Genomic DNA, 14065 nt, shown 5'->3' with positions numbered 1-14065 from the left:
ATATGGGCTCTTACGCTCCGCTTGGATCAAAGATTTTAGCTCAGAAAAGAAAATGAAAAAGGAGAGGAAGAAACTCATTTTCCCTAATTACATATATATATTTGCAAGTGGGAAAAATAAAAACAATAAAAATTGAAGTTCAAATCTTTGGGTGGATGTGGTGACTAGGGGGACCCTTTCACTTTCAACTCATTCAATGAAGCTCAACAAACTTCAACTACCATGCATCTGGCTTTCAAAATTATTATTAATAAATAAATAACAAAGAAATTAACAAATAATATTTTTGACAAGTATAAATATTTTAAATTATTTTTAAATTATTTTTTCAGTATTTGTGTTAAAAAGGTAGAAAATAAAGACTTCCTATTTTACAAAATAATTTTTCATTTTTATTTCTGGATCTCAAAGTAGTTATAAAAATACATTTTATTTTTTATTTTTAAAAAATTATATAATCTAATATTTGAGATCATAGGTTTTGGGATATAGATTTGAATTTATGTGAATTTTAAAAAAATCAATATATTTAATATTATATTTTGTCATAATATATATAAATCCAAATTTAAGATTCAAATTCCATTCTATTTAACACGAGTAAGAATTAGAAATCTACAAAACAATGGAAACATATTTTTTTTTCAAATTTGTTTTCATATAAATTTAGAAAATTAAGAAACAAGATGATTTTAAATTATTTAAAAGTAAAAAATAAAAATAAAACTATATTCACAAGCAAATAGAGTCAAGTTTTTCTTTTCATTTTTTAATTTTTTGCAAATAAATGTCATAAAAATGAAAAATTGGAAGAAAAATTAAAATTATTTTACACTGCTAAATGATTTTGAAATATTTTTTACCTATATCTCATGGTTAAAGTGGAAGATGGGCTGCCTAGCTCTCGTATATGTGTAGTTCCAGTCTAATTTGAACTCCCAATTGATGAAATAATAAAAATAAAAAGTAAATTTTTTTATAAAAAAAACTGGTCCTATATTTAAGAGCCTTGAGTTTTGATATTAAATTTAAATTTACATAGATTTTAATAAAATGGAGTATAAAATTATACTATTTTTTTAAAAATTTTATAAAAATTCTAAAAATAAATATGTAATGGTCTTAGTCCAACTCTAGTGAGATATTTATATAAATTTAAAGTTAATAACTTTAAAATTCAAGCTAACAAACACTATATTAGAGTTATTTTCATTTTAGTGGTTTGTCCAAAATCATCTCATTTTATATGATACGATAAGAAAATTAGTTGATCAAAATAAAAAAAAAATCTGAAAAAATTAAAATAAATTTATAAATTTTGTTTCTAAATTTAAATAAAATTTTTCTAAATTTATATAAAATTAGTTTAAATTATGAATTTTATGTTCTCGAACGTATGGTCATATGTGCTTGGCTGTGAGATATAGAAACGAATGGTTCACCTGAGAGGAGACATGATGATGTTAAATGGGTCAGCAGCTGACCCGCTGCCCGGAAACATTATCACGATTCAGGGGAGGCACCCACTTTGTGGTAACTAATTGGGTTACCCTATTTGCCTGTCGGATCCATCTCCCTTAAGTCCCATCTCACGTCATATATAAAATTATTTAAATTTAGGCACGTGACTGATTTGGGACCCATCCACCTACCCAAATTAACACCTCAAATAATTTAGACTATGTTTGATTGGCCGGATATCGAATCCCAATAATAGATTAATTTTACTAGGCCTTAGAAAACTAATAATATAAAACATTAAATTTTACAAATAAAATAAAAATAAAACTACGATTCACAAATATGATGAGAGACAGATATCTCGCTCTCTTTAAGGAGATTCAAGTTTTCTTCATTTTTCATGTACTTAATAAATAAGATACATATATATATATATATATATATATATATATTAAGTAGATACAACCCTAAATTCAAAGTACATTCATATAATTAATCTTTTGCATTTATGAGATACATAAATGTCTTCTTTTCCAAGATAACAATCAAATAATAATATTATTATAATTCATAAACAATATAATAATAATATTAAAATACACTAACATTAAGTTAATTATAATTAGTAATATAAAAAATTATATTATTACTATGAATCAAATAATGATGTGAAACATTTTATAAGTTGGTAATAAGGTTTAGATAAAGAATAATCATCCTAAAATTTTATTATAGCGATATATATATATATATTCATTTCTTATTACATGTTGAATACAATAATTAAAAATATATATAAAAAATAATAATTTTCTTTATTTTCAAAATTTAAACTATATTCTATTTTATTCCGATGAGTGGCTATTCTACTGAATCAATTTTCAATTTTCAAGTTCCAAGTTCCAAGTTTCAAGTTCTAAATTTTTAGGATTTTTAGAAAGGAAATAGAAGAGTTGTAGAGATAATTGAAGAGGATATTTGGCATGTAATTTTTTTAAATGTTATTTTTTAATTGCTTGTTAATTAACAATTTAATTTGATGTTTAAAATTTGAGAATCAGAATTTTAGATTCAACTTATTTTAGGAAGAACGAGGTGAAAAAAATATTCAGGATGAAAATGATTCCTTCTTTTTAATCAATACCTAATTACACACATACATTATGTATGCTCTCTACATTTTCAAGTTTAATATTTAAGTTTAATTCAATTTATTAAATTACTTATATATTCAAATATTTATAAATACTATAATTGAAAACAACTTTTATATATATATATATATATATATAAAAGATAAAAGACATTTTAAGAACAATTAATAAGAAGAAAAATATATACATGCAATCAAAATTTGTTTCGTGTTCTCTTACACTATATTTGGAGAGATATTAGATTTGGATTTGTATTCAATTTTAATAAAGTGTAATATAAAATTATATTAAAATTTACTTTTAATCCATTCAAATCCAAATTTAAGTTCCAAAATTCATACTTTCAAACACAATGTTTGGTCCATTTTCGACTAAAAATTTTGATTGGGGAAAGAAAAGGAAAGAAAAATAAGAAGTAAATTCATTTGTAACTATGTTTTCTCCCAATATCAAACACTATTAAAAATGAAAAAAATAATATGATTAGAATTTAAAAAATGTAAAAATTAAAATTTTGTTCATTAATAATTTTTTATATATTTTTTTCCACTTTGCTTAATAATCAAAAGTAAAATCTTTCCTTTTTTTTTTTTTATAAAAAAAATAATATTTTTCAAGTTCAAATAGGCAATGTGATGGATTTCTCATCGGCAAAATAAGGAGAGCATTGACCCCCAGGGTGTGGTTTAGGTGGTAATATGAGCTGTGGGAGAGCCTCTCATGAGGTCAGGTGTTCAAATCCTCCTGAACTCATTTCCACCACTGAAATCCTAAATTTATCCTCTCTTTGGAGTTGTGGGGTCAACTTTAAGGGGCATAGGATTAGTCACGTGGACCGTAAAAAGGACACGTGGATACCCGGTGCGTAATCCAAAAAAAAAAAAAAAAAGGAGAGCATTGAAGCGAAAGCTACGTGCAGAAGCAGACAAGAAGGGCACTCAGTGCAGTGCTGGTTGAATAATAATTCATGATCGGGTCAATTCCTACTTTGTAAAAGCACAGTGGCCAGGGCTGGCTCTTGACAATATGGGGCCCTAGGCGAATAATTTATTCAAGGACCCTTAATATTTTGTTTAATTTTTATTTTTATTTAAAATTAATTTTTCTAACTTTTTGAGATGCAAAATCACTAATTAAAGTTTTATATTCAGGATTTTCAAGTATTAGCTAGTAGTTGGTTATTTAATTTTTGACCAAATAACTTACAACAAAAACAAAATACTCTATCTAAATCTTTAGAATATATAAGCCATTTTCTATCATGTTTCTCTCCATTTGATAATTTTCGAATATAATACATATTTGAAAAATATCTTGAATTTTCATCTTTTGGAAAAATTAAATCATTATCCCTAATAGGACATTTTTCAACTAGTAAATTTCGTAATTTGATATCTATATTTTCCCAATATTTTGGATCATAAATATTATCATCATTATTTATTTATTATTTCTTCTATATTGTTAAAATGTCTTTCAAAAGAAATATCATTAATGAACATTTCCTGTATATCAATGTTATCTTTATCACTATTATTATTATTATTATTATTATTATTACTATTATTATTCCATCTCTGAAATTGATTGCTCGTTTTTTGGAGGATTTTCATCTTGCTCATTTATATTTTACTTAGAATTAAAAATAAATTTATCAAGAGCTTCCTTTTGAGATAACACTAATTTTTTTTTTTTTTTCTTTCTTCGTTTTTCATATCTGGAGTCATATTTTCTCGTTGACATAATTAAATTTCAAAATTAACACTAACTATAAATTGACAAATTATGTAAACAAATAAAAATAAATTTAATAAATCTATAGAAATAGTAGATTGAAACAATATAACTTGATTATTATTATTGCAAATCGATCGGTGAGCAAGACTTTAGAGATATCGGATTCTTGCCGGATACAACGCTATAATCTCAAAGCTTCCAAAATCTAAGAAAAAATAGAAAAAAAAAAAAAAATTCAGAGTGAAAATAATAGAAAAATAATATACAAACATTAAAATAAAAATTAGAGTTGATGAAAATTACATAGAATCGGAGGGCTGAATATGATGAACACAATAGTTTGAGCAAAAATCATAGAAAAACCAAGAGATGAGAGTGTGAGAGATGAAAAAAATTTTTTAGAGAGACTAAGAGAGAGAGATGAGAGTAATAGATAATTTGAAATACAATAAAATTGTTAGTTGAGAAATATAAGACTTGAAAAAAAAGAATTAAATTGTATTTATTTTATATTTTAAAATATAATTTTATTTTTTAATAATTAATTGGGAAGTCAATTATGGGAATAGAGTATAATAAATAATATTAATATTATTTAATTAAAAAAAATTTTGGAATACAAAAATAATATTATTATATTAAAAAAATTGAAGGGTCCTAAAAATTTGGGGCTAGGCGCCTGCCTCAATTGCCTAAAGGCAGGGCCGCCCCCGACAGCGGCCCTGGGATTTTCCATTCAGCACAAAACAAATATCCTTTCTGATCCCTTCAAACGATCCTATCTTCTGTATGTTAGATGATCATTCCCCTACGTGGCTCTTCCTAGCTAGCTTGCTTCTCCATCAGTTCATAATAACTAGTAGTAATCATATAGCTACTAGCTACTGAAGATGGAAGATCTGTTGAGCTTTCTCATGGGAGTCATTGGTGAGATCCATCGGTCTCCACCCATCATCATTTAGACTACCACTGCATTCATTCGTTTTCCCTTTATTCATATCATGAACAGCTTCTCTTGACTATTCGGGTTTATATATTAACCTGCAGCGATTTACGTGCATGTATATATGCTTAATTTCAATTCTTCTTGCTGCAGGCAACATCATCTCAGTGCTGGTCTTTCTCTCTCCCCTGTAAGCTTCTCTTTCTCTTTCTCTCTCTCTCTCTCTCTCTCAAATATGGATATGAGATCGAAAAAGAGAGATAGAGAGGGAGCTTGAATTATACATGAATTAACAATATAATCCATACATCCCATCATATATAATTATATTGTTCTACAATATTATGAATGAGCTAGCTATGTGTGTGTATATATATATATATATATATATATATATGTAGAAAGACGTTTTGGCGAATAGTGAAGCAGAGATCGACAGAGGAATTTGAGAGCGTGCCATACATATGCTCACTGCTGTGTTCATCCCTATGGGCTTACTACGCCCTCACCAAGTCCGGCGAACTCCTGGTGGCCACCATCAATGGCTTCGGCATTGTCGTTGAAACTACCTACCTCATCTTGTTCCTCATCTTTTCACCTCGCAGGATGAGGGTATCTAATTTTTTTTATTCGTCACAGTTTATTGATTAATTAGTTAATAATAATTACTGAATTGATCATTATAATTAAACTTAACGTGCCTCTGTGCGTGCATTATATATGTATGTATATATATGCATATAGATGAAGACTGGGATTCTGGTGGGAATATTGGATGTGGGGATTTTAGCAGCGGCAATAGGAGTAACCAAGATGACTTTGCAAGGAGAAAAACGTACTGAGGCATTAGGCTTCATCTGTGCTGCCCTAAACATCCTCATGTATGCTGCCCCTCTATCTGCCATGGTATGTACCTAATTAAGCTTAATTAATTGTCTTTATTATCAGTAGCTAGAGGCTTCCAGCAGTATTTTTTTTTTTGTGGCCCGAAATCCCAACTTGGGCAAGCCTTTTAGACCCACCCAAGCAGCACCAAATCAGAGTATGAAAACATTACTGATACATCCTTCGTAATTTAATAAATAACCCACAAGCCAGCAATCGAAACCGAAACCCTAGGGGATTGGAGCTTGAGGCCTTTTATTGTATTTATGCATGCACAATGCTAAATCACATAAAAATTCACACCAAATCGTAACCTCTCACTTGTGTGATTGCCGACCATCCCCTAAAGTCTTTTTTTTTTTTTTTTAATCTTGAACAATATGATTCGCTAATTAATAAAATTGATCTTGATCAATAGAGACAAATCTTGATGTTGAAAGTTTGTCTCATGGCCTAAAATAGAAATTGTCTAATTTACCTCATGGGCCTCACAGATGCTGACTTATTCATAAGGAAAAATTTTCCTTTACTGAATCTCAAAATCGAGCAAAATCAATTTTGAAGCCCTCTTTTCACCCATCACCCTAACCCCTGATCTAGATGTGCTTGTGATGTTTATTTGGTTCAAACCATTTATCTTAGATATTACATACGGTACGTATTCTCCTTAATTTAGTTCATGCATCTCGTACCCTTTCAAAATTATTCAAGTTGGAGCTCCAATCTTATAAATAAAAAATTTTCAGACTCTCAATTAAGATTTCCCACCTTACTTTTTACATCATTTGATTCAAATCCAAAACCCCAGTTGTAAATTATTAATTAATGGCATGTCAAGCAAACGCACTTTTTGAATGATTATTTTTATATGGTTAGCCTAAGTGACAGATGTTATTTTGAAAGTGTCTTAAATATTTTTCTTTTTGCTCCTAAGAAAACAGTGGTGACGACCAAAAGTGTGGAGTACATGCCATTCCTTCTCTCATTCTTCCTTTCCATAAATGGAGGGGTTTGGACTTTCTATTCTCTCCTCCTTCCTGATTACTTTCTTATGGTAAGTCCCCCCCACCCCTTCCTACCTGTATAATCATATATATAATGATCAGTCCATTGCTAATTATATACAATTTTATTCCTTGCATACATTATATTATATTATATTGTCGAGGCTTCATTAATTACTATAATTGCACATCAGATTCAACTATGCGTATTACTTGCACAATAGAAATGTGATAGGCACGGTAATTAATCTCCTTAATGCTCCAGTAACCAGTTAATTAGTGAATTTAATTAATACCCCCCAAAAAATATCTTCAGGCTCAAATATGTTATTATTAATTATTATTTAAAAAAAAAAAAAGTCAATGGAGTAAGATATGGTGTTGGAAGGGTAGGACCCTTCCCAGCAGAGAATACTTATTGGATGGGCCAACTGGCCAAGTTAAGTCGGCCAGCCCAAAAAAAATCTACTATTAATGATTCGCGTATGATTACCATTCAATTATTGGAGGTGGGCCTTTTGAAGACTTTGCTGATGAACACGGGCCCGTTTGTTGGGCCCATCAAAATTTTCAACTGACCACCTTGACTCTTTTTTTTTTTTTTTTGTCTTTTTCTCTTTTAAATTTTTTTTGAAAGCCTACTTCTACTTCTATTTCATATTTATTTTCAATTTTCAAAATTTGAATATGACATTTGTAACATGCAAATTTTATGTTTTACTTATTAGAATAGTTTTGTTTCCTCTTATGTGACATCGTGCCTTATATTTATTGTTCAATACATATGCGCATGTGTACACACACACTCACATATATATATATATATATACTATTCAGTACGGGTAGACACATAAAAAAAGGGTTCACAATGACAATATAATTTTTTTAATAATACTCCAATATATTGTGATATATATTGTAGTGCAAATCAATGCGCAACGGAAACAAACAAGCTGTTCAGATCATACAATGCAACAACCAATGATGAATAATACGAAAATACAATCACATAGATTGTATGAAAGTAATTAATCAATGACACAAATAATTTACGTGGTTCGGTAATACCTACGTCCAAGGGAGTAAACAATTGTAATTTTCACTATCTTGTGTTCAAAAGACAAGAGTTACAACATACAACATTATATATATGCTAACCCTCTTCAACCCCCGAAGGTTTTCCCCTTGAAATCCCAATCTATTCAACTTTCCAATTCAAAATTTGAAAAACAACACTGAGTAACTGAGCAAAACCGTTGACAGTTTCAGACATACCATCGACGGTTTATTCCAGAGACCAACCCGTCGATATAACCGTCGAAGGTCTTTGCAAAACCATCAATGGTTTTCTTCCTGAGTCTGACTCCGTCGATGAAGCTTTGCAAATTGTTGATGGTTTCCTTTACAAACCAGCTTCTTTCTTTTCTCACCATGTTTTCTTTGTACATGTGTTCCACTCAATATATGAGCCACATATTACAACAATCTTTACCTTGGCGAATATACACCCCTTAGGAGAAAAATGAAAACATAACCCGCGACTCTACCTAGGATAATAGGTTAGGACGCCTCCCATCTAGCATTTGGATACGTTAAGGAAGTCCAAAAAAATGCTTGAACTTATTCGTGGTAACAGACTTTGTCAACACGTTTGCTGCATTCTTAGAAGTGTGAACATTTTTAAGCAAGAGTTCACCAAAAGAAACCAATTCCAGGATCCTATGAAACCTCACATCTATGTGCTTGATCCTCGCAACTCTAACTATCACGACCCAGCTGAAGTCCACATTACTGAATACCTAACTCCTTGACCAATCCTGTAAGCCACAATGCTTCCTTGGTAGCTTCGGCCATCGCCATATACTCCGACTCAGTTTTAGATAGTGCAACTAGAGACTGTATGATGTAGGACGGGAATGGTCAACCTATGTCCCACGGTTCTGCCCTCACACAAGCACACACACTTAAACACTTTAAATTAAGAATTTAATTATCCGAACATAAACACAATAAATCATGCTTTATTTCATATGCTCAAGGATTTTGAAAATGTGTATGACTTGTTTAGCAATTAAGTTCCAATTGGTTCTTTCACAAAGAAATCAAGTTATATGCTGAAAAGTTGCTATTTCAAAGATTCAAGAATAGAAGTTCTATGTTAGCAAACTAATATTCATACAATTGATTTTAACTAGCAAGTACCAATATTGCAATCTATGGATCAAATGGATTATTCAAAGATGTGATTTTAATCTACTAGCAAGGGTTCACAAGATATAGCAAAGGATTCAAACACAAGTACTGAAGTTACTAAGGGATTGATTTGGATGTCTTGATGTTGTTCCACATGTAGTTAGGTCACACTGTAGGTCCTTCGTACAAGCTTTGAATCACAAGATGAACGCAGCAATGAAGTGTAGATGATGATCGTCGTGTGGTGTATGAAGGTGCTAGCCGTGTGGTGTTGATGTGGGCCGTGAGAGTATTAGATGGAGGAGGGGTTGATGGAGTTGTTGGATAGTTTAGTGGTCTCTCATCACTTGATCTCTAGAGAGAACGCCGTAGCCTCACACTAACTCACAAGGAGAAGGACAAGCTTTACAAGCTCAAGCAAAGAAATGTTTCTTCTATATTCAACTTCAACTTCCTCTTCATATCTTGTTCTTACAATAAGAAAACTATTTATAGACATAGCCTAGGAGACAAAGCATTAAACACTTAACAACTCTTAGCAACTTTCAACAACAACTCTCAATAACTTTCAACAACTATTAACCTAACACAATTAATACTTACTAAAAAAATAAGGAATTCCAACTCATAAGCATACAAGTCAAGTTTAGTTGTCTTGCATTATTATAATTCAAATTTGAAATTTAAATATATTTCAAAAGGAAGGCCAAAATCGTGTGGGGCCCAAAATCCATGTGGGGCCCACATGGGTTTTGCGTTGGACTTTACTTCAATACTTCACTTTGGTCTTCAAGCATGATCTTCAAGCACCTAATAATCTAAATAACATATCCACGAAAATATAAATTAACACAATAACAAAGTCTTCACATAAAAAAAGTCTTCCATCAAAGAAGTCGAAGATCTTCAATTGATCCCATGTGTTCCTGCAAAACAAATATAAACAATAGTAGACATCTGGAGGTCATCCACGTGTCACCATGTCAGAAAAGGAGTGGACATTGGGAGGTTCTCCATGTGTTATCATATCAGTAAAAGGGATACATAAGGTATGTTGATCCCCATTATCTCTCCCAGGCCCAAAAGAATTCTTCTCCGAAGAATTAGAGGTGATGTACTGGGAATACAACTCCGAGGTGTGATGAAGGAGGTCTTCTTTAAGTATCCAACTCCTCTCCGAAAGTGGCTTGTCTCTCCACTTGACAAAGAACTTTTGATATGATCCTACTCGTGTGAACGTTGCCTTATCATCCAAGATCTCTTCGATCTCATCAAGGTTTTTTGGTATGGGTAAAGGTGGAGACAAAGATAACTCTAGAGTTTCTAGTTCAAGAGGATTAGGGAATGAAGTAGGATCACCTGCCTGGTTAAAATTTGAAGGCTCCACAAAAGTTGCTGCTTCAAGAAAAGGGGTTAGATTTTTAACATTAAACAATCAATAGGAATATTAAGGATGTAATCATTAGAACTAATTTTCTTTAAAACTTTGAAATGTTCCATGTTTTTAGTATGCAACTTTCTTACCCTTTTTAATGGAATCCACTTAGGACGAATGTGGAACATAACCATATCGCCTTCTGAAATTTTTTGTAACTTGCGATATATGTCAGCACTAGATTTATAATGTTCATTATTCAAATTAATTTTCATTATTATGTCAGAGTGTAGATCATGTATGTTCTTTGAAAATGTTTCAGACTACTCTCGCACTTTGGACTTAGATGGTAGATTAGGCAGAGATGAATAAGGAACAAGTGACATGTTGAATCTCTTTTATGGAAGGTAATTCACTAGGTGGCTTAAAGATGACATCCTCAAACTTGAAAAGTATAGGTGATACTTCCAGTGGTGTTTCCTTATCAGGTTGGGGTATCCCAGTCTCCTTAGTAACAACCACAGACACTTCCTGTGTATCTTGACTTTCCTACTCAAATGGCTCTTCACTTATGATATTCAAGGTTTCTCCACTAGTTTCTTTCTTTTCCTTGTTCTTTTTCTCACCATCTTCCTTATCAAGTGCCAAGTTCCTAGTGGGACATTGTTTGGGAAAGTGTCCTTGTTTATGGCACTTGAAGCACACTGCACTGCCAGAACTTGTGTGAGAGGATCCAGTCATGGGTGCTTTCCCTTTGTCCATAGGTTTTTGGACCGTGGGATTGCTCCCTCAGGAAGCAACTTGACCTGATTGTGTTGGTTGAGACTTGTTATGGCTCTGTACCCTTTTAGAGTGTGGCTCATTTGAAGGGTGGCCAAATCGTTTTCCTAGAGGCCCTTTATTCATTTGCTCAAAGTCATGAGCTAAATTATAGGCTTGTTCAAGGGATTCAATGTGATGGAGAAACAGTTCTCTCCTTAGTTTAGGCTTTAATCCTCTACAAAATCGAGATATCTGTTGACTAACAGTCTCATAGACACCATATCTTATAGACAACTCATAAGATTGACTCATTTATTCTAAAACAGTCATGATACCCTGTTGCAAGCTGTAAAGCGTATCCATAAGGTGTTCTCTATAACTAAGGGGCACACACTTCTCCCTTAACCTACCCTTCATTAGATTCCAATGCTCAATGGGTCTATGATCTAACCTCGCTTCTTGTCTCTCAACATTCATCCAATGGAGCTTGACTTGCCCTGTTAACCTCATTTTTGCAAACTTAACCCGATGAGGGTCAGTCATTTTATACCAATCAAAATAGGAATCTATCCCAGTCAACCAATATTGGAAGAATTGAGGGTCCATCTGCCCATCATAGGTGGGGGCTTGTATCTTTACTTGCTTCATTACATCCTCGTAAGGATCACAATGGTCCCTTAGGTAAGATCTCTTAACATGAAGGTCATCAACGTCATAGTCCTCATCATCCCAATGTTGGGCATAAAGCTCATGACGTGGGGGGTATCCTAGCAATGTCATATTGGCGAATCACTCGCCTTTGTGGAGGGAGGGAAGGTCTTTCTCTAGGAGTCATAAGTGGCTCTCTCTCAACATGAATCCTATGACCTCGGTAAGGATTCCTGACTTGAGTAGACATCCTAGGGGTTGGGAAAGGATTCAGAGAGCACTAGAACAGCCCTTTGGAATGGTGTTTGGTTATAAAAGGTAAGGTAAAGTGTAAACCTAACATAACTAAGACCCAAATATCCAAAATTCAGAGTATAGGTGGGCTGTTTTGTGCAAAATCATCGCCCTTTTTTCTGGAAACCCGAGAGCTGCTAATGGATTTTTACCCGCAAATACCTTTCAGTATTTAAGGCATAACTTTTGCTACGAAACTCCAAATAAGATGATCTTGGTGTCAAAAGAAAGCTAAGACAATTCCACAACTTTTGGCTTTAACGTTTTTGAATATGGGAAGGTTTTGATAGTGAAAATCGCACATAAATTTGGCAGATGGAAAATGAAGATGTTGGGACTTAGAGGGTTCGCCTAATTTGAACTAGTCTTTGATACCAAGATGATGTAGGATTGGAATGGTCAACTTATGTCCTACGGTTCTACCCTCACACAAGCACATACACTTAAACATTTTAAATTAGGTATTTAATTATCTGAACATAAACACAATAAATCATGCTTTATTTCACATGTTCAAGGATTTTGAAAAGACGTATGACTTGTCTAGCAATTAAGTCCCAATTGGTTCTTTCACAAAAGAATCAAGTTGTATGCTGAAAATTTGCTATTTCAAAGATTAAAGAATATAAGTTCTATGTTAATAAAATAATATTCATACAATTGATTTTAACTAGCAAGTACCAATTTTGCAATCTATGGATCAAATGGGTTAGTCAAAGATGTGATTTTAATCTACTAGTAAGGGTTCACAAGATATAGCAAAGGATTCAAACACAAGTACCAAAGTTACCAACGGATTGATTTGGATGACTTGATGTTGTTCCACACGTAGTTAGGTCACACTGTAGGTTTTTCGTACAAGCTTTGAATCACAAGATGAACGCAGCAATGAAGTGTAGATGATGATCGTCGTGTGGGTGTATGAAGATGCTGGCCGTGTGGTGTTGATGGGGGCCATGAGAGTATTAGATGGAGGAGGGTTGATGGAGTTGTTGGATAGTTTTGTGGTCTTTCACCACTTGATCTTCGAAGAGAACGCTGTAGCCTCACACCACTCACTCACAAGGAGAGGGACAAACTTTACAAGCTCAAGCAAAGAAATGTTTCTTCTATGTTCAACTTCAACTTCCTCTTCATATCTTGTTCTTATAATAAGAAGACTATTTATAGGCATAGCCTGGGAGACAAAGCATTAAATACTTAACAACTCTCAACAACAACTCTCAACAACTTTCAACAACTATTAACCTAACACAATTAATACTTACTAAAAAACAAAGAACTCCAACTCATAAGCACACAAGTCAAGCTTAGTTGTCTTGCATTATTACAATTCAAATTTGAAATTTAAACATATTTCAAAAAGAAGGCCAAAACCGTGTGGGGCACATTGGAGCCATATGGGGCCCACATGGGTTTTTAGTTGGACTTTACTTCAATACTTCACTTGGGTCTTCAAGCACCTAATAATCTTAAAATAACATATCCACGAAAAATATAAATTAACACAATAACAAAGTCTTCACATAAAAAAAAGTCTTCCATCAAAGAAGTAGAAGATCTTCAATTGATCCCATGTGTTCCTGCAAAACAAATATAAATATTAGTG

The 14065-nt window shown here is 32.3% G+C and overlaps 1 protein-coding gene across 2 annotated transcripts in view; it reads left to right on the top strand.

The window, feature by feature from the left end:
* Positions 1-5001: 5001 nt before the first annotated feature.
* The window catches only part of LOC131150773 (bidirectional sugar transporter SWEET17), a 34965-nt gene continuing 25901 nt past the window's right edge, over positions 5002-14065 (top strand). The window contains exons 1-5 of one of the 2 annotated variants that reach the window (XM_058101712.1): positions 5002-5279; positions 5449-5485; positions 5697-5907; positions 6040-6201; positions 7115-7234. In XM_058101712.1, coding sequence (XP_057957695.1) covers positions 5243-5279; positions 5449-5485; positions 5697-5907; positions 6040-6201; positions 7115-7234 — 567 coding nt within the window. In that variant the 5' untranslated portion in view covers positions 5002-5242. The remainder of the gene's footprint in view (positions 5280-5448; positions 5486-5696; positions 5908-6039; positions 6202-7114; positions 7235-14065) is intronic. The other variant, XM_058101713.1, reaches the window with a different exon arrangement.

The sequence above is a fragment of the Malania oleifera genome, chromosome 3, assembly GCF_029873635.1.
Source record: "Malania oleifera isolate guangnan ecotype guangnan chromosome 3, ASM2987363v1, whole genome shotgun sequence".
Taxonomy (NCBI): domain Eukaryota; kingdom Viridiplantae; phylum Streptophyta; class Magnoliopsida; order Santalales; family Ximeniaceae; genus Malania; species Malania oleifera.
The sequence above is the reverse complement of the archived record's forward strand: the minus strand, read 5'-3'. Positions and strand labels throughout refer to the sequence as shown.